The sequence below is a fragment of the Rissa tridactyla genome, chromosome 1 (assembly GCF_028500815.1).
Source record: "Rissa tridactyla isolate bRisTri1 chromosome 1, bRisTri1.patW.cur.20221130, whole genome shotgun sequence".
Taxonomy (NCBI): Eukaryota; Metazoa; Chordata; class Aves; order Charadriiformes; family Laridae; genus Rissa; species Rissa tridactyla.
This window is the reverse complement of record NC_071466.1, coordinates 154,755,094-154,779,358: the sequence shown is the minus strand read 5'-3', so window position 1 is coordinate 154,779,358 and position 24,265 is coordinate 154,755,094. Positions and strand designations below refer to the sequence as shown.

At 43.8% G+C, this 24,265-nt stretch overlaps 1 protein-coding gene across 1 annotated transcript in view; it reads left to right on the top strand.

Annotated features, from left to right (window-relative positions):
• The window catches only part of FAM180A (family with sequence similarity 180 member A), a 32,101-nt gene extending 9,000 nt beyond the window's left edge, over window positions 1-23,101 (top strand). Inside the window, exons 2-3 of the mRNA XM_054197493.1 lie at window positions 18,912-19,012; window positions 20,017-23,101. Coding sequence (XP_054053468.1) covers window positions 18,912-19,012; window positions 20,017-20,358 — 443 coding nt within the window. The 3' untranslated portion in view covers window positions 20,359-23,101. The remainder of the gene's footprint in view (window positions 1-18,911; window positions 19,013-20,016) is intronic.
• The last annotated feature ends 1,164 nt before the right edge of the window (window positions 23,102-24,265 follow it).

Here is a 24,265-nt window from a genome sequence, read left to right as displayed (position 1 = left end):
GTCTAAAGCACACATACGTTTAAGATTAGGGTAGAATTCACCCCATTGTCAGCATGGTATGCATCCCCATTTGAACCCTCCCTTCAGAAGATGTCCATCTGTCGCAGCTGGTCTTCATCTTATCTGTCTGCTTCTCAGGCTCATGGGATGGTTGCATTTCTCTGGAGCTGGCACTGCCTTTTTCTCGTGTAAGCAGGACTCGTGCTTGCCTCGGCCCCACCAGCCTCTCAGCACACCAGGATACTGAGATACAGTAGTCTGGGCATTTCAGCACCAGTCAGAGTATAAAAGTTAAAGTTACTTCTACCGAATCAACAATATGTCGAGGTATCTGCATATTTCTGTTTTGGTTTGGTTTCTTTTTCCCCTCCCTTTGAGCTTTCTAATCTACGTAGCTATGAAAAAAGTCTCTTCTCTTCCCACTGCCCAAGAAACAGCCTGTTTTATTCCATGGAAGATGCAAGAAATTTGCTCTTTTACAGGGCTATGGGGCTACAGCATTTCCCATTAATACCATCAAGCTTTCCCGTTAACACCAGTCATATTAACAGCGACACAGTTAAAGTCCCTGTTTCTCCCTATCAGTCCCTGGAGGAATGGATCAAGTTCTGCAAGCCCTCAGTTTCCTCCCTGATTTTCATAATGCTCACAGCCATGACATTACATTTTTGTTTATGACTGGCGCTGAAGAAACACAAAGTAATTGTTTATTGAATTTATTTATTAAACACAGATTTTATGTCTGGGGGAACTGTTTGTGTCTTAAGCCCCCTTCTAAAATGGAAGACATTTAAGGCATGCCTCATTTTTATTTACTGCAATTGTTCATGGCTTGGCATTGAACAAACTCCATTTCCAGTTAAACGCTACTTGTAGACGTCCTAATATAGTACAGCATGTGTTAAGTGAAACCATTAATTTGTCATAGTCGCAGCAGCTTCTGGTTTTCTGGATTGCCATGCCAGTTTGGCAGGAAGTTTTGGAAAGTAATAAGTCTAATGATAAAAATGTATATACTGCTTGTTTTGTTGCTTTCTACCACCAGGGTTTTTACTAAACAGCTCAAAGGGGCTGGCCTACCTTGACTTGTGCTTAGCAAAGCTAAAGATCAGTTAGGTCCTTACAGTGATACAAGGATGAAAAAGTACCCAAGGATTTTTCCACAATGAGGTGTCTCATAACAGGAATCAGATACAACCAATAAAGATCAGATACAGTTAGGCTCAAGTGGCAAAGGGCAGTGTGTGACTGCCACGCTGGACTCTCCAGCAGAAGGAAGATGATGATGTGGCCCTGCTTCCACACGGGATGTCTGGGAGAAGCCAGGGTGAAACAAAGAGGCAGCACAGTGTCTGAGCTTAGCTCAGAGGATCTCAATTTTTGTGAATGGACTATAGATACCAGGTCTCCTCTGTCAACCATCAAGAACAGCCAAAATCCACTTTTTGGCCGAGGCTCAGGGGTTTTAGCTGCTTTATCTAACTTTCCTGCCTTCCTGTACCAGGTCCCTGTCTCTCACCGTGCCCCATCTCTCCCCAAAACCAGCCCTGCTGCACAGAGGGAAGACAGCAGCCACTTGGCTGAGGTCTGGGCAATGCTGCATGCTGTGGATGGAGGGAATCCTCCAGGAATGCGGAGAGCTGAGAGGGGGATTTAGATGTTTAGCAACGGGACTGAGAAAGATGAGGCAGTCACAAGCTGGCAATCGCACAGATTAGGGGCTTGTCTCGCCGTGGTGCTGTATTTCTCATGTTCACAGCAGGGAAATGCTGTGGGCTCCAGCTGTTGAAGAGGTCTGTCTTTAAAGACTCTGCCTGGTAAATAGCTAAGTGTTAGGGATACCATAGGAAATTGTCTTTCCCTAGAAAGACACTCCTTTTCTAGCCAGAAATCGTGCTTAGGGAGTGGGCTGTTGGACACGCTGGGAATTTCTGGATGCCCTTCAAACCCTGAATGACTAACTGCATGTGCCACAGACCATCAATCCAGCACGTATCCAATTATGTCAGCCCTAATCTCCGTACATGCTGCGCCCAGCCAGCCTGGTCCAGCTGAGGTGAGCTCCAAAGCTGAACAACACGTGCACGTATATCCTCCAAAGGAACATATGGGGACTCTTAACCAAAATATCACCATCAAGGCAAAGAGCTCAGTTTCTACTTGCACAAATTTGTCAGCGAGGTAAATGTAACCAACTTATCACATGTCTTAAATACCCTATACCCCTCCCTCCTTTCTATTTACGTGATCAAAGATGGAAGTGTGTATCATGTCCAGCTGGCTTTTCAGACCCATCTACGATGTCCCTCAGGAGCTTTTCACTCCTGGTTGAATTCACGCCGCTAAGCAAGACATAAACTGTCAAAGTAGCAAATGTATCTCCCCTGACACCTCTGTATATGAATGTTGCTCAACCCGAGGCTGGACCTCAGCACCCCATGAACGTCTGCCCGCTGACATGGAAAAGAGCGCTAGTCCTTCTCACTGCAATGCAGCTGGGAGCAGATACATGAACGTATTGTGGTTCACTTATCTATTTTCAAAACCCAGTGCATTTCCTTATGGGTGCTTTTGTTGACAAAGTAGTGCATGCATTATTTAAACAAAGTTATAAATCGCCTTCTTGGTATCCCTTTCACAACAAACCGGAGCACTCAGGCCAGCCTCTCTCTGCAGGCCAACGCAATGGGTAACAGCTACTAATCCAGTGTGTCTGAGGAGCTAAGCCACAACAAGCTAGTTTGCATTCTGATTCATCCTTAATACCTGCACACTGCTCAGAGATCAAAACAGAACTTAAAGATTACTGGGGCTAGCTTTTAGAAATACAGATAGGGGGACAAGTAGTTCCCGCCTTATGTTTGGCCATGCTAAATGTCAATCTACACCTATAAATGATTAGATTGTTGTATTAGCATGCTCCAGTATCTCAGACAATGATTACCTCTTACCTATAGGCCAAAGACCAGTAATAAAATTCCCCTAATATAACAAAAGGAAGTCATATGAAGGTGATGTAAGATGAATGCCAATCACATGTTCATAATCAGATGACCTCTATAAGCTTACTTGGGAGATCATCATCACTACCAAGCTGAGGAAGAATTGTCATGCAGAATTATCACACGATGAAGTCTAGCTTTTGCAAGGAGTGCTTCTCCAGGCACAAGACGTTAGATGTCAGATTGACCAAAAGATTTTTCATTAGCAGCCTATAATGACAACCCAGGGAATGTACACATGCTGGCAAAAACTTTTCTAAGTAATTTTCTTATGCAAGCTTCAGAGTGTTCAAATTAGTAAGAAGAAAACCCAAATCCAGGAAAAGACAGGTTGAAGTTCACAATGTATCACAGCTGCTTATCTACAGTGCTTCTCCACAGTAATAATGTCTTCTTTACCAGCCCCCATGCACAGAGGAGTTAAATCAAAGAATAAACCCCCAGCTGCTTTTAGTCAGCAGCATGCTGGAGGTTTTTACTGGAAATCAAGTCTTCCTCCCTTTCTCAAAATTTATTCTTCCTAAGTTTAGAGCATGAGGTCATTAACATTTTTTCCTTAAACATTTACTTAGACTATTTTCCTGTAAGCCAAAATCTATTTTACAATTTCAGCTCAAAAGACTGCAGGAGAAAAGAATGTATGGTAAAGGAAGAATAGCACTGAATCAAATACAAGAGACAAACTGTCAGGGTCCTCTTGGGCTGGGAGCCATTGAGAAATGACATCTGTAGGGACAGGAACTGCAACAGTGAAAGATGCCGAGTTTTGAATTTCCATCAATTTCAGGAGCAACTGTCAGCATTTTGTGCCTTTCAGGTCCCACTACTCAGAAAAGGAGATATTTGGGTTATTTTGTTGGCTGTAAGATTTCTGTAAGCCTGAATTTAACCTTTGTCTCTTCCCTCCGATCCCAAGTGTGCCTTTCACAGCACAGGACTCTCTGTGACCTGGCTGCCCACAGAGCAGCATCACAGGGCTGGTGGTGCCAGCTCAGGTCATCTGAGGACCTTGTCCCCAGTGTCCAGCTGCCTTCAGCAATTTGCAGTACTCAAGGTTCTGGGCAGGGCTTTCTGTATGTAATGGTGAATCCAGTTGTACATCAGTCTCAGCTTTATTTCAGCTGATTGTGAAACCTGAAAGATCTAGGAATAGTCAGATTTCAGGAGAGCATGAAATAACAAGGAACAGGGAAAAAATGACAGCTTCGTAAAATGTAAATCCCATATGCATGTTTGTGAGGTGCGGAAGGCAGTTCTAAAAATAATCCATTTTGCATTCATCCTTCAGATTTCTTTGCTATGTTTCTGGCAATATCACAAAGATTGTCTTGGCCCACCATTGCATCTGCACACACTGAAATCCACCAATTAGGTTTTGTGGATACTTATATTTGAGTTCCATTAATTTTTCAATATTATTTTCATGCAGATGCAGAAATTAACATAATGGGGCCCAGACATTCGTGCAGGTGTGAACTTAACCGAAGAGATGCCTTCGCACGGTGACCCTCACTCACCACTCCAGGAGAGACATGTGGTTCCCACGCCTCTTAGCCAGGGATGCAGCACAGCTTTCACCCTTCATGTTCTGCTCAGGTGGCAAAACAGCTGTGACAGTCCAGTTCAGAAACATACCTGAATCCATCTGTAGCTCTGAGTTACTTTCTCAGGCTTCTTGTCTTTATCATCACTACTAGAAAACACACAATGTTTTGGAAAGGCATTGTCTCCAGAAATAACTCATTTCCTCACAAAAAGGACCAATATCCTCCTGCTTTTTGTTTATCGGGCAAGGCTGATTTATACTCTTTCTCCATCCAGAACATATTCGTGTCATTAAGAAAACCAGCAGGTGCACTGACATTTGGAGCTCAATGAACAGCTGGGAAGGCAGCTGGGGTTTCCCTGTTTTTGAAGAACAAGTGAAATCCCACAGCAGAGGAAGCAGAAAACTGTGATTTATGTATTCTCCTCCGAACAATTTATTTCAACTCAGACAGGAATTTGAAGGAAAGAGGAAGACAATGCTGGTTATTTCTAATCTGAGGGGGAAGAAATGGTCAATATAATGTTTTTTCCTCCCCAGTTTTGAGCTGCGATATTGATACCCAGTGAGTTTAAGGAATAGCTTGTTGTTTCATGTGTGTCTTACTGTATGTGGGTGAGCAATTAATACATGAATAATATAATAAATAGTTTGTTATCAGTTCAATAGCCATTCCCAGATCCACCATCAAACACTTGCATTTACTTGCTAGTTTAAACTATTCACATATGACTTAAGTGAATAATTACAGGGTCTAGGGTGTTTTTCTTCACCTCAACTAACAGCTCCATGATCTCAGTGGAAGAGTTCCCACAGGATAATTTAGCACAGGAAAATTAATCAACAATAACAAGAAACCGTCACTGTTTTCTCAATGTGCAGATTATATGGCTATAGATTTTAAAGTCAGAACGACCACGTATTTTTTCAGTTTGGCCACTTGCACAGAATTTCATGTGATCCAATGCATTGTGTTTCATTAATGCATATTTTCTGAAAAGGCAGACAGTTTGAACTGGAAGACATCACAATATGGAAATCTAATTCCTTTGTTAGCATGTAGTAGGGCATTGCCATTCTCCCAGATAAAAAGGCAAGGTAATTTCAAAGAGAGCTCCTAAATCTACATAGTATTGGTTGTTTAGATAAAGCACATGATATTGTTCCTAATCTCTGAATATACCTTTTACAGAACTAGTCAATGACAACAGTTAATACCTGGACTGAAAAATCTGAGCTGTCATTTGCGATAGTGAAATAAAATTCATACTGCCTCTGCTAGGTCTGTGGTTCAAACTGAACCTTTGATTCCTTTCTCACCATCCAGTCTTGGAATAAATTTTAGATATTCTTTGTGCCATTGAATTTACCCTGTTAAATGTTCAGGGGGGGTGTAAGAATAGAAGGGAAAGAAGTGTTTGGCAACTAGCAGTCCTGCAACGAATCCTCACCTCTAGCAGGAGCAATGACTACAGTAGTTGAGGTGGCCATCCACAGAAATGAGACCATGAGCCTGATGATTTGATCAAGGGTGTGCAGGCATGAGGAAGGGCTTCTGCTTTTCCTCTCCAGGGCTGACATCCATCCTTGTGTCATCTGAAAACTGGAGTCATCACCAAATATCCTAAGAGCAGCTGGACCACACTTGCATGGGAGTTTCTCACATGTAGGAGCGCTGCTGGCATAGCAACTGTGATGGGGAGTGAGACAGATAAAATCTACTATTCTTTTTTTTATTTGCTTTTTCCCTTCATTCATGACCAGACAGATCCCTGGCTTGGCTCACTGTGTGGCCGCACAAAGCGGCGTCAGCACAAAGGGAAGGAGGGAGAGCCGACGTGGGGCAGGCGCGCCGGACTGCCCCTTGCAGCTGCAGCTGTGATTAGGTCAGCCTCAGCAAAACCCTAGCTACTGAATCGACTTTGCCTGCCAGGAAACCAAGGAATCCCGACAGAAAAAGAAAGTACAACAGAGTGTAAAAAGGCCATTCTTAACTACTGGACATGTCTCCTCTGTGCTCAATGTCTCAGCCCTGCATAAATACATACCTGTGATGTGGTGCAGGGCTTGAGCCCACCTCTTTGGGCTCTATGAAGCTAATATAAAAAGGGCAGAGAATCGAAGAGAGAGATTCGGTTTCGAAGGGCTTTCCTTTCAGAGCAGTAATAGCATGATGCTTAGAGCTCTTGGAACTGCTGCAGCTCTGTCTTCTCCCATGAAGCAGAGCTCTGATTTCCATTCCTGTCGTTCCGTTGTTCAAGAGGAGAGTCATCCACTTCGCTCGGCTCCTAAGGTCCTTCCCCACAGCTCAACACCAAAACACCAACCTCCAGCTGTATGTCTCCCCTCTCTCATTCCTTCCCATCTCTGCTCCCTTCTGGGGGAAATGGAAGTAGATTGGATCATCATTATAGCCCTTCACTTGTTCATTTCTAAGAAACATTTTCAAGTGTGTTTAATTTAGACTTTTTTGTGCCTTCCCCTTGTATAAGGGCTGCTGTGAGCAACTCAGATAGTGAAGGAGATGTGACCCTGCAATGAAGACAGGGATATAAAGCACTGTTTCATTTCCCAACTCTGCCTGAAATTTCCTGTGTGAGGCTTATTGCTCCTGTGTTAAACCTGTGGAACAGGGTTGGTATTTCCTTCTTTTATTGCTGCCCTTCACTCATATAGTGTTCACCATAGCCTGTCCCAAGCTCCTGGTAATATGGCAGCAAACTGAAGGATAACAATATATTTCTCTTCTTCCTTCCTTCAGTTTCTCTGTGTGCATTTTTTCTCTCTCCACACCTTCTGCCGCATCTTTACTCCAACATGTAAAAGACCTCTCTTGGCTGACTGCATCTTTTTTGTGAGCATAAATAATTCCGGGTGGGGACCCCGTCCTTATGACCAAGGGAAGAGAAAACACAGCATACATTGCTTCTGTCTGGGAACATGTGAAAATGTGTCATAATGGAAATTCCACCTGAGGGACTAAATTCTCAGACTATTTCAGTTGGTTGATGCTAGTCATATCTTTGAAACAATTTCACTTAAATCATAAAAGAAAAAAATATCCTCTGCCTTTCACAAACACAGGCTCAGATGCACCATTTCCTTCTCTAGCAATATCCATTTCTGTAAACAGAAGATTTTTTTGGTCCTTCTAATACACCTTTACATGTCTTACTCATGTCAAGAAGCTAGAAAGGCTATTACCACTCTAGTTTTTATATAGAAACTCTGTTGCACAGTAATCTAATCTAACACCTCTCAGGACGTTTATGAAGATTTGAATGTGTTCTGTTTTATGGAACTGAGATACCCTTTCAGAATATGTGTGTTTCTTAAAAAGGAGATAAATTAGTAAAAGGTAACTTTGAAAAAACTAATTATGTGATGAACTAAGGAATTGAATACAATCTGTTATTAATTCTAAGTGGTTTCAACTGATTTTTTTTTCAAAGGAAAATGTTGCTTGTTGCCAGCTCTTGTAGGGAGATCTACTTTCTACATTCTTATTGACAAACTTAGATTTTCAAGAAAGAGGTTTTTTCTTTTAATCAGCCAACTGAGAGCCTATGAGACAGCATTAAAAAGAGGGCAGGGAGAGGTGACATTACAGTGGAGGTCTGCTGCAGGCCACCAGACCAGGAAGACTGAGTGGATGAGGCCCTCTATAGACAGATAGGAGCAGCCTCGCATTCACAAGCCCTGGTCCTCATAGGACACTTCAACACCCCGTTATCTGTTGGAGGGACAACATAGCAGGGCATAAGCAATCCAGGAGATTCCTGGAATGCGTAGATGATAACTTCCTTCTCCAAGTGATAGAGGAGCCAATGAGGAGATGTGCTATGCTGGAACCTGTTCTCACCAACAAGAAGGGGCTGGTGGGCAATGCGAAGCTCAAGGGCAGCCTTGGCTGCAGTGACCATGAAATAGTGGAATTCAGGAGCCTTGGGGGAGAGAGGAGGGTGCACAGTAAGCTCGCTACCCTGGACTTCAGGAGAGCAGACTTTGGCCTCATCAGAGATCTGTTTCATAGAGTATTGTGGGATAAAGCCCTGGAGGGAAGAGGGGCCCAAGAAAGCTGGTTATTATTCAAGGATCACTTCCTCCAAGCTCAGGAGCAATGCATCCCAACAAAGAGGAAGTCAGGATGAACAAGGAGGTCTTGGGCAAACTCAAACAGAAAAAGGAAGCCTACAGAGGGTGGAAGCAAGGACAGGTAGCCTGGGAGGAATACAGAGAAATTGTCCGAGCAGCCAGGGACGAGGTTAGGAAAGCTAAAGCCCAGAGAGAATTAAATCTTTACAGGAATGTCAAGGGTAATAAGAAAAGCTTCTACAGGTACATCAGTGATAGAAGGAAAACTAGGGAAAATGTGGGCCCTCTCCAGAAGGAAACAGGAGAACTGGTCCCCCTGGATATGGAGAAGGCTGAGGTGCTCAACAAAAAGGAAGACCCAGGGAACTACAGACCAGTCATTCTCACCTCTGTGCCCAGCAAGATCATGGAGCAGATCCTCCTGGAAACTATGCTAAGGCACATGGAAAATAAGGTTATTTGCGACAGCCAACATTCCATCACTAAGGGCAAATCTGTCTGAGAAATTTGGTGGCCTTCTATGACAGGGTTACAGCATTGGTGGATAAAGGAAGAGCAACTGACATCATCTACCTGGACTTGTGCAAAGCATTTGACACTGTCCTGCACGACACCCTTGTGTCTAAATTGGAGCGACATGGATTTGACAGATAGGCCACTCTGGAAGGAATTGGCTGGATGGCCATACTCAAAGAGTTGTTGTCAACAACTTGATGTCCAAGTGGAGACCAGTGACAAGTGGTGTTCCTCAGGGGTTGGTATCAGGACTGGTGCTGTTTAATGTCTTTGTCAGTGACATGGACAGTGGGACTGAGTGCACCCTCAGCAAGTTTGCTGATGCCACCAAGCTGTGTGGCACGATCGACACACTAGAGGGAAGGGATGCCATCCAGAGGGACCTGGACAGGCTTGAGAGAGGCGGGCCCATGCAAACCTCATAAAGTTCAACACGGCTGAGTGCAAGGTCCTGTACCTGGGTCAGGGCAATCCTAAGCACAAATACAGGCTGGGTGGAGAATGGATTGAGAGCAGCCCTGAGGAGAAGGACTTGGGGGTGTTGGTGGATGAGAAGCTCAACATGACCTGGCAATGTGCACTGGCACCTTAGAAAGCCAACTGCATCCTGGGCTGCATCAAAACAAGCATGGCCAGAAGGTTCAGGGAAGTGAGTCTGCCCCTCTGCTCTGCTCTCATGAGACTGCACCTGGAGTATTGCGTCCAGCTCTGAAGCCTCCAACATAAGAAGGACATGGACCTGTTGGAATGAGTCCAGTGGAGGGCCACAAAGATGATGAGAGGGCTGGAGCACCTCTCCTATGAAGACACCCTGAGAGAGTCGTGGTTGTTCAGCCTGAAGAAGAGAAGGCTCCAGGGAGACATTATAGTGGCCTTCCAGTACCTAAAGGGGGCCTACAGGAAAGATGGGGAGGGACTTTTTATCAGGGAGTGTAGTGATAGGATGATGGGTAATGGTTTTAAACTGAAAGAGGGGAGATTTAGATTAGATATTATTAAATATATTGGATGGGGCTTTGAGTAGCCTGGTCTAGTGGAAAGTGTCCCTGCCCATGGCAAGGGGTTTGGAACAAGATGATCTTTAAGGTCCCTTCCAACCCAACCATTCTATAATTCTATTCCTTTTATAACTAAAGAAGAAACAAATATCTATTTTCACTTTTAGCCAGCAGGCAGGAATAAAGAGAGACCATTGCCGCTATTAATTTTAGCCTTAGGAGCTAAGAGAGTAAGGATATGGAGCTGAAAGTAAAAAGAGGTGAATTCTCTTGGTAGCTGCTTTTAAAAATGTGCTAGTTCACGTTAGTTTGTAATTAAAATGTCTTCTCCACCCCACTGCTGTGTTCTCCTAAGGGGCATTGGGATTTAATATCCCAATAATGGAGATTTGAATGTATTAAAGTTGGAATGCACAAGCCTTTGCATTGCTCTTGTTGTCATGGGAGCTACTTATGTAAGTAACTGCAATTCCAGATACAAGTTTCAGAAGCTAGCCTATAGCACTGCAGTGTTTTTTCCTTGTCTTTCTAGGTTTTTGTATGTGTTTCCCTTATTTCATTCCTCTTAGTCTTTCTCCAGCTTCTTGCTCTTTTCATTTCTCCTGTGCTAGGCAAAGTGATCAATCATTTCTAATATAGCAGTTTTGATACAGAAAAGCAAAATGTCAGGAAGCATAGAGGAGCTATGCCTGAGCACACTGTGTTGCAGGGCTGGCCAGCCAAAGCTCAGGTTCTGCCCTGGCCACAATTGCAGGCCCAGGGCAGTATAAACACATTGCAGATGGTGAACACACATCTTTCTGGGGATAAGGCAAGGGCAGGACAAGAAGTAAAGAAGGATGGCATTACTGGGCATGAAACCTGTTCATCACTTATTAACACTGCACCTTTTGTGATTTACGTTCCTACTTTCACTGCCCACCACACACCTCTCATAGGTCAACACCACTTCACTCTGGAGGAAGCAATGCTTCTGGTGCCAAGATCTGCTGCAGGCAGAAAGCAGGTAGTTGCTCAGGGCAGCAAAATATTTAATGACTTTGACTGACTGTAGGATGGTAAGGAGAGATCTTTCACAGTTAGCCTGAGGCAGTAAACTGGTGATAGTGAATTGTTACTCCAGCAGTGGAGCATCTCAGCTTAACGATCCAACAAAGACTCGCCTGACAGAAATAAAACTTTAGGTATAAAATATACTTCTGGTCTGGTTGTAAACCCTCACAAGCAAGGTGATCAAAGAGGAATATGAAACAAAAAGCCTTTATCAAGGCTTTGATATGCAAACTTTGACACTCATGTCCTCTTCTCTTTTGCAGTGCATGGTCAAGGAGAAGTGTAGAGTCTGAGTTCAAAACGATGCTTCCTGTACACTATTAAAGAAAATCCTCTTGTGAGCTTTTCAGGCATTTGCCCTGAGATCCAAAGCAACAATGATTTCTAGGAACTTCCCAGCAGTCTCTGCAACAAAATAGGTTCAGCCAGCCTAGATCACTTATAATTTTTGCATGGCATTATAATGGTTGCTGCATCTGCCTATACAATCATCTTGTGGAAAATGCTGAGTTCATTTGCTTTGCAAAATGCTTGAATTCATCTTGAAGAATCATCTGGAGAGAGGAAGATTTTCCCTTAGTTGAGGAGGACCGGGTCAGAGACCACTTGGCCAAGCTGGACATTCATAAATCCATGGGCCCTGATGGGATGCACCCACGAGTGCTGAGAGAGCTGGCAGATGTTATCGCTAGACCACTCTCCATTGTCTTTGCAAGGTCATGGGGAACAGGAGAGGTGCCTGAGGACTGGAGGAAGGTTAACGTCACTCCAATCTTCAAAAAAGGCAAGAAGGAGGACCCAGGGAACTACAGGCCGGTTAGTCTCACCTCTGTCCCTGGGAAGGTAATGGAGCGACTCATTCTGGATGTTGTCTCCAAACACATAGAGGAACAGGAAGTTATTGGAAGTGGTCAGCATGGATTTACCAAGGGCAAATCATGCCTGACCAATCTGATAGCCTTCTATGATGTTATAACGGGTTGGCTGGATGAGGGGAGAGCCGTAGATGTCATCTACCTTGACCTTAGCAAGGCTTTTGACACTGTCTCCCATAACATCCTCATTAGGAAGCTGAGGAAGTATGGGCTAGACGAGGTGACAGTGAGGTGGATCGAGAGCTGGCTGAGTGACAGAACCCAGAGGGTTGTGATCAGCGGCACAGAGTCCAGTTGGAGGCCTGTAACGAGTGGTGTCCCTCAGGGGTCAATACTTGGACCAATTTTGTTCAATATATTCATTAATGACCTAGATGAGGGGACAGAGTGTATCCTCAGCAAGTTTGCTGATGATACCAAGCTGGGAGGGGTGGCCGACACTCCAGAGGGCCGTGCTGCCATCCAGCGTGACCTGGACAGGCTGGAGAGCTGGGCAGAGAAGAACCTAATGAGGTTCAACAAAAGCAAGTGTAGGGTCCTGCACCTGGGAAGGAAGAATGCCAAACACCAGTATAGGTTAGGGGCGGACATGCTGGGAAGCAGCTCTGAGGAGAAGGACCTGGGGGTCCTGGTAGACAGCAAATTATCCATGAGCCAGCAGTGCGCCCTTGTCGCCAAGAAGGCCAATGGCATCCTGGGCTGCATAGGGAAGACTGTGGCCAGTAGGTCGAGGGAGGTCATTCTTCCCCTCTACTCTGCACTGGTGAGGCCACAACTGGAGTACTGTGTCCAGTTCTGGGCTCCCCAGTTCAAGAGGGACAGGGAACTACTGGAGCGAGTCCAGCGAAGGGCAACCAAGATGATTGTGGGACTGGAGCACCTCCCTTATGAGGAAAGGCTGAAAGAGCTGGGACTCTTTAGCATGGAGAAGAGAAGGTTGAGGGGGGACCTGATTAATGTTTACAAGTATCTAAAGGGTGGATTTAAGGAGGACGGAGCCAGGCTCTTTTCAATGGTTCCCAGCGACAGGACAAGGGGCAATGGGCACAAGCTAGAACATAGGAAGTTCCGTTCAAATACACGGAAAAACTTCTTTACAGTGAGGGTGACAGAGCACTGGAACAGGCTGCCCAGGGAGGTTGTGGAGTCCCCTTCTCTGGAGATTTTCAAGACCCGCCTGGATGCAGCCCTGAGGGATGTGCTTTAGGCAACCCTGCTCTAGCAGGGGAGTTGGACTAGATGATGTCTAGAGGTCCCTTCCAACTCTGAAGATTCCGTGATTCCGTGATTCCGTGATCTTCCTCTTTCAGAGAAGTCAGTGCTAGTGAGAAAATCTGTTTTCAGGTAATCAACAATTTTTTTCTCTTGACAGGAGCCTCTGGGTGTGCTGAGATCCATTTAGTGCAAATTCCAGGCAGGTTAGAGAAAAATGTCATGACACAAGGAAAATTTCCAGCTCACTAGTGGAATCAGCATATGCGCCAGGCTGACTAACAGCAACTTAAAAGGGTAATGCATCTGGCCCAGGAGATGGCTTTTTTGACTGTTGCAGAAGCTGGAATTAAAAAAAAAAAAAAAAAAGGCTGAGCATGGCCACGGATTTTTTTATTTATTTCCTTTTCTAGTCATGTGATGTTTAGACTAGGAAAAAATTCACACCACTGGAGTATAAATCAAATGCTCTGTTTCTCTGGGCTTGTTATAGGACAGAATAAAACAACAATAGCCAATGAATTTATAAAAAAATGCTTTCCATACTTTAACCATGCCTTCATAAACAGTAACCTATAAAGTTTTACATTTTCGTTTTCCTTTCCTTTCATTTAGGGAGCAGCATGCACATTTGTTTCCATGCAGAAATGCACCCAGAACACTGAAAAACTGAACAACGCTTTTATTCCCTGCTTTGCCAATGAGATAAAGCCAAATAGGGAGAAATTGCTGTCATCATAATTTGGGATCTATTAACTTCTTTCTATTGAGGTCTAGGAGTCCTGACTTCAAAAGGTTTGAGCAGGAAAAGGAAACTTTTGCTGTGAGGGATCAAGCTGGATGTACTGCTGATCTGGTGGCAGTTTCTCACTACTAAGGGGTGGCTGTGAGCTTGCAGTAAAAAGGCCATTGTGGTGGTTTGAGAGGATATGGTTTTGCAGACGCTATTAATGCCTGCTACAACTGCTGGCGAACACATAAAGGAGTTCCAGGGATTGGTTTTCCTTCCTAGGTCCATCACTGAACAGGATCTGCTGCTACCTGTGCAACTGCTCCCTGCCTTATACTCCCAGAAATAGGGGGCTGGTCCCAGAAAGCCAGCGGTGCCCAAAGAAATGATTTCCATGAGTTTCTTTAGAGTCAGGCCCTAGTAATCTAAGACAGGAGGACACAACTGGCAGCCTACTGACTGAATTTAGCTTATAGGACAACTCCAGCTGGGCCACTGCCTTTCACTGTGACAATAGGTGTCTCTGCTTTGCCTTGCTTGCATGGGGTCAGGAGTTTTGGCCCACAAGTCCTTCTTGTTCCTCTGCTCCTCCTGTCCTTCATGAAAGAAGTCCCACTGACACAATGAGATAGCTCTTTTCCATGCCTCTGAAGTCAATCAAAATAATTCCTACTGAGTCATGACCCCAGTTAAATTATGTTCATGTCCTGGAGCCCCAGGGAGCTGTACGTGCTTTGGAGCGATGGCCTGCGCAGGGCCTGATTCATGCTCTTGGCTTCATATCTTTTTGTAGGAGAAGACAAGGGTATTGACGATGCACAAATAATTGAGCACTCCTGCAGCTACACTCTGTACTTACTGAGCAAACACATCACAGGCAGCAATTGGGAAATCATGAGCAGGAGCATGGACTGGAAAGCAAAACCAGGCATCTCTACCCTCACCAGTGAATCCGCATGGAAAACCTGTGAGAGGATCACAAGTGTTTATCATGTGGCTAATGGGGTCCTCCAGAAAATTCTGGCACAGTTCTTAACAAAGATGAAAGCATCTTTAAAATAAAGCTATTGTCAGCCTCAGCTGTGATGTTATGTTTCAACCGTAAAGAAATTTCTAAGCTGTCATGAGCTAAATAGTTAGAAGCAGGCCAACGAGTTAGCAAACACTGCTGCATCTTTTGGTTAAAACCCAGAGTAGCCCTTAAGGAGAAGCAGAGTTGAGTCTACAGAGCTGTAGGAGACCGGATGGACTCCTGCAGTGAGCAGTGCAGAAAACTCCTGAGCACATTTTGATGGGCATTTTTAGCCACCCTTAGGACTAGACTTGTTGGCTGCCTGCCATCTTCAGGCACAAGCAGCAATGCACTCCAGGGCACAGGAGGAGGCTGTTCAGGGTCAGGCAGGTCGGCTGGGAGTGGGTGGCTTGGCTAAGGCAGGCTTCTCCCATCCACCACCAGCCCTGAGGCCTCAGTGGGCAGCGAGGGAGGTCAGATCAGGGAGCATTCCTAAGGCCCCTCTGAAGAAGGGATTTGAAAGAGGATGAGTCTGATAGTACACAGACATATAATAGAAAGTGTTTTCAGTAAAGATAATCAAAACCTTACTTTTCCTACCTCACCTCAGTGGATCATAAGCTTTTTGTTATGTGACTGTTCACCCTTAGGACAGAAGCACCCACATGTCCCTTGGAGATGTCTTGACGCATTTGTAAGAGAAGTAAAAGCAATAAATCAATAGGTGTCTCTCCACTGATTTCAGAGATCATTGCATTGGGCTTTCTCCATCAACACTGGTTATGGATCTTTGCTCCTCAGACATTTATGGCTACCACCATTGAAATGAATTATCTGCAATATCACCGTAAAATGTGCACATTGCTCTGCATCTTTCTATGAAATAATTGCTTTATAGCCTTACAGAGAACTCCCTTGGGGAAGAAAATAGTAATGAGATGTAAGTCAGAGTGATACTCCTCTGATGTTCTTTACTACTGCCCAGCTAACTCATGTCAGAAATGGAAGTAAATGCAGGAAGAAGCAAAGTCAGCAGAAAAGTTTCAAGTGGAATTTGGAATCACTAAATGCAGAAACTGGCTGTAAATCTCCCTCTACCTCAGCTTTTGTGCCTAACTTACACGTGTGTTAAATCAGGGTAATGAAAATCAAAGAATGCTTGCTCTAAATGCTCATACAATCTCAGAGGAACTCATGAACTCATGGAGAGGACTGTGGAGGGAGTGACAGTGGAAGGATTTGACTTGTGCAGGAAGAGAGAGAAAGGGAAGGACCGAAATAAAATGTGGATTGGGAAAATCAGATCACCATGACAAATGAGCTCTGAACGAGTAGAGTCTGTAAGAACTGTAACAAAGTTTGATATGTTTTGGGAACAAGATAATGAGATCAGGGAACCAGTGCTAGCCTGGTCCCTAAAGAGCATGGCATGCTTCTGATACGCAGGCAAAGTCCTTTCTCACAATATAGCAGCTCAGGTTCTTGTCCCTTTGAATCTCCTGATCTAATCCCTGTCATCCGGGGAAGAGCTGGGTAGAAAAACCCAGCTGCTTTCTGAGCTGTTACCTGTGATTCAACAAATGGGTCAGTACTAAATCAATAATGCGGCATTCATTTTTGTGTGAGCCCTTCACTGAGGCTTTTCTGGGTGAGTGGTGATGGGCTGAATCTCCTAACTCAGCTCCTTGGTAGGAATCTGCACTTGGCCTGAAAGATAAATCGAACAGTGTGATGACAATAAGCGTGACAGCACTGAAGCAAGATGCCATAGACACCTTTTCCATGGCTCAGGGAATATTTGAGATGTAAACCATCTGCATATGTAGAGGTATTCCGCACTCTGAGGCCATTTCCACTGAAAGGGCATCTAAAAGAGATAAAAATGAATGGTCATCGTTATGGACTGGATTTCTGCCAGCTGCCTAGTAATTAGACTTTTAATTGCCCGGTAATAAAAGTTTTAATTACTCAGCAATTAGTGCTTGAAGTTTCAAGTGCTTCACATGCACTTGATTGCATTCTCGAATTGCCAGAGCGAAAGATGGATAGCTCCAATGTGTCTCAGCAAAGCTCTGAGCAAGAGGGGTGAACATCAGTAACGGAGCAGCAGGAGAAAATGGGTATAGCCCCAGTTGCCTGGGGTCAGCCAGGCAAACTCTCACAGAGCAGAACCTGCAGGCAGCCTGTGGTCTTTCACAAACTCACCACCTCCTCAGCTGGGCCAGGCAAGATGCTCGGGTCATAAAGTCTTCATGCTGGGGAAAGGCTAATGCAGAGACCAAATAATTTTCAACACCTCTGTTCTTTTACTTCGTGCATTCAATCCTTCAGGCTTTTAGTCATATAACCTGCAAGTACTACTTGGTTATTTAAACAAGTTTTAATCTAAACTCTCATGGATTCAAGGAGAAACACTTAGCTCTGTAGGTGGCTTACCAAAATACTGAAACCCATCCCTGCAGGATGCATTTGGAATTAGTAGTACCCAGCTGCAGTATGTTTATTGCAATTCAACAAAATATTTTACCTATACTATATTCACTAGCTAATTCAAGGCCGAAACATCCTTTGTTGGGTCAAGCATTAATTACTTCATAGCTGGTATTATCCCAGTTAATTTTCTTCATGCTAGATAGTAAAGGTCCTAATTAACATGGTGTCTGAGGGCCTGGTTTCTTTTTCCTTGCATTACTTGAACTTAAATATCATTGACAAGTCAAACTTTAACAAAGTCTAAACTGTTTGCCAAGTTTATCTATTGGTAAATAACAGCTACAGTTGAGAAGTGAAGTTTATGAGGAAAGGTACCAATAGTCACATAAATACAGCTTTAAAAAAACACTTCCTGTTCCTGATTATTAGAAAAAATCCAACAAAGCTAAACTATGGTTCCCTAAACATCAACATCTGAATCATATACCTTTAACATGAAACAAAACAGGGTTTTTCCTCTCTGCTCTGAAAGGAACCTACACCTTTTAATAGTACCTAGTTATCTGGGTAGTAACCTAATTAGTAACTCAAAGCACTTAGGTGGTCTGTAATGTAGCATCAGATGTTTTCTATACTCCGGACTGTACAGGTCATTGATTCCACAGATGATCTACCTCACTGGGGTGTTGAGTTCAGGGCCTATACTTGTGTTTTCTGTCTCATTTCCCTGAGACAATATCTGTAGTGCACTTCACAGTGGTGAATAAATACCTGATCATAGCACACTTTGTTGTTTCTAGCTATAACACTGTGAAGTATTAAAGTCATAATAAATTCAGATTCACCTTATTGAATGCAGCTGTCTTGTCTAAGCTGGTAACAGGCTCAACAAGTACACATAGGCGTCTCCAAAGGGTGGGTCACTCCTTCCAGACATATATGCCCAGGACAGCTGAGGTGATCTACTCTCTGGAGGAGTTGTTTCTACCAACTAAGCAGAGAGACAGCTGAAATCAGGAGAAATGCAGGGTCTTAGACGCGTGTCAGTAGGTGAATGGCCTGAAGAAAGTAGTCTGTGTTGAGGGTCAGTATTGATTTCCCCCTGCACAGACAGGAGAAGAACATGTATTTCAGGCAATGTTGATGTTGCTGTTATCATTACTATTCCTTACACTGTGGCTGCACCTCAGAGTCCCAGGCTTGGATTATAAAGCATTCTCTGTTAGATATTGTATAGATACAGACAAACAGCTAACCTCCATCCCTAGTAGATTATGGTCAAAGCAGTCCATGCTGCCCATTTTATTTACAGTGAGAAGTCACTCTGTACAGTAAGTCTTTGCAACAGGTAGTTCTTTGGTTGAATCTAGTATTGAAACGTGCTTCCTCTTTTCTCTGCTGCCTTATGGAACTCCTCTTTTCCCATTATTATTTTCCAGCCATGCTTTTCCCAGCTGCTCAGCGATTCAAGAGGTCCTCAGCTGCCTTCCTTAACCCAGTGCTACAGAACTCGCTGGAAGATGTGGTCCTGCTTTATGAGGTTCAGTATTTGGGAGAAGATGGTACCTTAAGCCCTAACCAAGACAGGGGTTATTGTCCATGTTGGGGCTAACCATTATGTGTCTTTTACTCATCCCAGCAGTAAACCCATTGCTGACCGTGTAAAAGCTCAGCAGAAGGGAGGGAACAGGCATATATATATGACAAACTCGGCTCTTTCAGCACTTAAGCAGGCAGCAGTTGCTTGCAGTACCTCAAATGTGGGTTCTAGCTCATTGACAGGCAAAGTGAAAAGCAGAGCAAATGGCATTCCACTGAAAGCAACTTTCTTCCAGAACAGTTATGTATTAACAACACAATGCATTTAAATTCTTTGGTCTAAGTCTCAGTTGCAAATTATTTGTTCAAATCATTAAGGCCACAAGTATCAGTCATTGCAAAGTAATGAGAAGGGCATGACTGTTTCACTTGAAAATGATTCCGGTCCTCTCTTTCACAGCAGTGGAGACTGCAGATGTAATGCACAGTCTGGAACAGTGTCATAAAGGAAAGTGTCCCACCTGAAGAAGGTGCGTGGGTCAAATCTATCTATCCCACGCCTTCCAAAACTGGGATTGGATATCCAAGCAGGGGAGATGGGCTGGGAAGCCACTGCTGTGCTCTCTCACACAGGGCTACGCCACCACCGCTATCCCTAGCAGGGTAAACGACCTTTCCCAGATGTGCTGCTGCCTCCATCTCTCTAATCCCCATGTGGCACCAGCAGGAACCCCTACTTGTTTTGGACAACAGAAGACTACCTGCTTTTTCCTTTGCCTCCCTCCTTTCCCCATAGCCTGTCTCTAATTTTCCCAGGTAGGTAACACAGGAGTCCAGCGTTCACATAGAGGCTTTCTGGTCTGCCTCAACTCCAGCCAGTGCAATGAGTTTTGTCGCCATTTGACCTAAAGTAAAGACCTAAGGACATGTTGTTAATTCACATTTACTCTGCCTAGAGTCTCTTGGAGAAGATAAATAGCTTTCTGTGTTCTGATTTTGTACCAGTTTCTTTTAGCTGAGCTTGACATTGACAAACATCAGAGGATCTCCATCAAAGACGAGGAGCTCGCTTCACTGAGGAAGGCTGCTGAGTTTGACACCATCTGCAATGAGATTATCCCCAAGAGCATCACAGAGATCCGCAGGCTGAGTAGCAGGCTGTCTTCCTACCCAAGGGTCCTCAAGAAAGAAGACTTTGAAAGGACAGTGCTGACCATGGTCTACACGGCCTACAGGGCTGCTCAGTCCCAGGGGCACCAAAAAGACGCTTGGGCTGAATCCTTTGTCAGTCTTTACAAAGCCCTGAAGCACGACTTGATGTTCCCATACAACGAAGAGCCATCATAGTGGGAGACTTGATGCAACGGCAACTCAGCCACCTTTTCTGGTCGATAAGGGACACATGTAGCACGTCCTCCACTTTCTTCTGTAAAGATTTTAATAGCCTGCTTCATGAAAGATTATTTGAGATTATTTGTTTTCTAGCTCCCTCTTGTGGAATCCACTTTATAGTTCCATGTTAAATGGGGAAAAATGTTATCTTTGGTCCTGGGAATTCGATTTTTGTGCTGGCTTGGAGGCACATTCTGTGGCAGGCAAAGAAGGGAGTCTGATGTACACCCCAGACAGACATGCCCTTGTTTCATCCTGTGGGTTTCCAATAAGCAATACATAAGTATACTATGCTTATGCTCACATACCTATGAGTATGTGCTGGAGAATGCTGCTTTCCTAGCTGAATCAAGTTCATATTTTGGCTGGCCAGTAAAAGAATATAAATAATAGAGAGATGCAAAGGCCTTCTGTAAAAGGAAGAGGTTTCATAACTGTCAGCCTTCAGAAATTATGCCAAATATTATTCATTCCAAATATTCTTGTAACTAGGCACTGTCTGATTCACTTCATTTGGCTGAGCCAGATTTTAATTGCAATAACATTTGCAGAAGACAAAGGGCATTGTGAACACTAGCAGCAAACAATGCCTGTGAATATATTCCCCATTTACCTAGAGACACCCTCCCAAACAGTCTGCAATGATTCTTTCATTATTTGCACATGACTCTGTTTCTGCTCCTTGTTCTTGTGAAGGGAACATGGATTTGTCCTCAGCAGAGTCAAAGGCAAGACAAAGGCCCTGTTTAATTTAACAATGACACATTTTTCCTGGTTCTATCACTTGAACATCGGTCATCTAAACCCATGCTTCAGAATCCCCCTGAGGCAAAGGAGGAAGGTGCATTAAAACATACCTGGTGCTGAATTCAGCGGTGTGCCTCATTTTTGGTGGTAAATTATATATTCACTTGTGTATATGTATGTATATGTTCATGCATGTGTGTCCACGTAGATGCTGAGTACATGGAAGAATCCTAAATTGTTCAGTCAGGGAGCAATTACACCCGACCACTTAGCAGAAAAGGCCATTCACCAATCCAGTGGTGGGAATTATGAATTTGGGAGCAGTGCAAAAGCAGTACTTGTTTACAGCAACAATTTATTTTTTTTCTTCAGAAACAGTGCAACTGATCGTTATAAACTGCAAAAATACCATGGACAGAAAAAGGAGATATATCTTGTCAAACAGATGACTAGCAATGAAAAATCCAAACTCTTCTAAACCAAATCCCCTAATTTTTGTGAACAAGTTATATGAACTTTGTTTCTCTGTTAATATTAGAGGTGCTTCTACTTCCAGAGCATGGGAAAAGAGATGAACATTTATTTAATCCTTTCATACCAGGACTCCCTATCTCTCTATTTGCATAATATCTTGAGCAGACAGGCCCAAATCACAAATCCCTGAGGCTGTAAAAGAGAATTCAAGATTCCATCCCCAGTTCTGAATCATGTTTAACTGCTTTTGCATCACTTGGGCAAAAGGAATGAACTCTTCGGTGTCCCTTAACAGGGATACTCCAAGGACTGGAGCTGAAAAGATCCATCCAGCAGCACCTTGTTGCAGGACATAGCAAATAGTGCAAGCAGACAGAGCGCGCTGGGTTTGGCAATCACCCGTGGGAATGCGGAACCACAGCAGCCTTAGGGGCAGGCTGGTAACGCCATAAGCAGCTGGACAAAGGGCTTAAAAAGGACAGAGTCAGTCTTGTTTCCCTCAGCAGTTTCTGTATGTGTATGCATGAGTGTGCATGTTCGTGTTTAGACGCGCATATGTGTAGGTGCACTTTTATACCTGAAGATCTTTGTTGGCCATCTTCGAAGCCTGGCTGGCATATGGCCAAGGAAACTCAAAACCTCAACCACAAAGCTATAAGCCACAAGTATCTCCGTCTCCTCTACTGGCACACAGAGCTCAGTGTCCACAAAGCAGCTTTGGCTACAGACCACATACCCTTGAAGCCTTCAGCATAAACACTGACGACCCGTTTGTGTGTTCTTCCCACGCTACACTTTATAAACACATGCAGGGGAAATGCGAAGGAGTGCACTCCTGCCTTTCGAGCTCTGCTTCTTCTTGGCTCCCTGAAGCACCACTTGCTGGAAGAGCCTGGAACCAGGGCAACTCATAAATCCCTTACAGTCAATGACTCCAAGTTTGCAAAGATAACAAGAAAGAGCACCACAGCAAGTATTAATTACTAGCAGTTGCCATCCAGACAAATACCTCCCAGTCACTCTTCTCAACCCACAACAGGCCTGTCCAGCAGTCAGAGTTTACTCAACAGTAAGTATCCCATGGAAAAGAATTACAGATAGTTTTGAATATCCAATCATTGCCTATGGCATACATACCTTCCTGTACCTTACAAATTGGTAATTGAAACCTTTACCTCCCCAACAGAAAACAAAGTCTTTCTGAGTTTCTTCCCCTCCTCCCATTACTGTGTGTAGTGTAGGAAAAGAGATTTATTCCTTGGGAATGTGCTTGGACTGCCCAGGTTAATTTAACAGAGACTGTCAATGTAATAATAAAAATATTCTACATAAAACTAATTGCACTGTATTGATTTCAGCAGCAGCAGATTTACTATTTAGCAACTTGCAGCCTGGGTAATTGGTTATCTTGCTCTGCAAAACTCTTCAAAGGAACAACAGTACAGGAGAGAAGGGGGGACAGCCCTTCCCTCTAACAGGGAGGAGGAGGAGGTAATAAACAGGAACAAGTGTGCCTCCTTTTTCCAGAGTTCAAGTGGGAAAGAGCACTTTGCATCAGGACATCTCTTTGGGCTTAGGGCAGCTTCCCTCCTTCAGTACTGCTTAAGACACAGGCGTAGGTTGCCTGCTCCTAAAGGAGGGAGAGAGGAAAGACTGTTAGCTCTCCCTAGCTCTGTTTCTGTCTCATTCCTCCAGACTGAGTCACGTTTATAGACAGTTCTCTCATGGTGTAAAGAGACATTGCCTCTAAATAGTACTTTTTATCCACCCTTTGATTTTACAGATCATAAAAAGATGAAATAAAACGTAGATTTTTTTTCATTTAGAAGAAAATATATTTTAATTTTGTTAGGTTTAGTTTCTTTGACATACTTTTAGTTTCTGTGAAACAACTGACAAAACAGATATGAATTGGGATTGTACTGGCCAACATAAAATCTTCACATTAGCTATATTTTTGCTTCCAGAACTAATTGCTAAAGAAGATGCTGTTGTTTGATGGAAATTTCAAGGTATAGAAATGTTACACAGTCTTAGATACAATTACTAATTTCAGGAAGAATTCATGCTGTACATCAACTTCCTCTGCACATCTGCCTTTGCCAGTTCTTCAGGACTCAGTGTCCCAGAGGCATCCCAGTTCAGTCTGGGAAGCTCAGTTTGTGTCTGACCAGCAGAGTGTGGGTAGATGATAGACAAGCAAGGTTTGGGAGCATGGAGAACCCTAGGTGTGTATCTTCCTACGAGATACAGGGCAAATGGATGTCTATCTACAGGTCGTGCATGCAAGCAACCAATAGATTCAGTCCTAAATCTCCAGAAGTTTCTGCCCTACAAAGAGCATTAATAATGGCAGAGTTGTAGAAATGTTTCTCCCCTAGAAGACTAGAGTGAAAGCCTAAAAATTCTCAATTTCAGTCTGAATCCTACTGTTACTGAAGGCACATGAATCAGCACAGAGATCAGCCCATGCCTTATGAATAAGTGATGTTCATGGATCAGGATGGAAGAAACATGAAAGACAAAAGACACTGTTTAGAAAACAATGATTATTTGTTTACCATCAGTACTGGGACCCTGAAACAACAACACTGTTCAGCAACTAAAAAAGATCTTTTTGTCTGTTTGTGTGTGTGTCAGA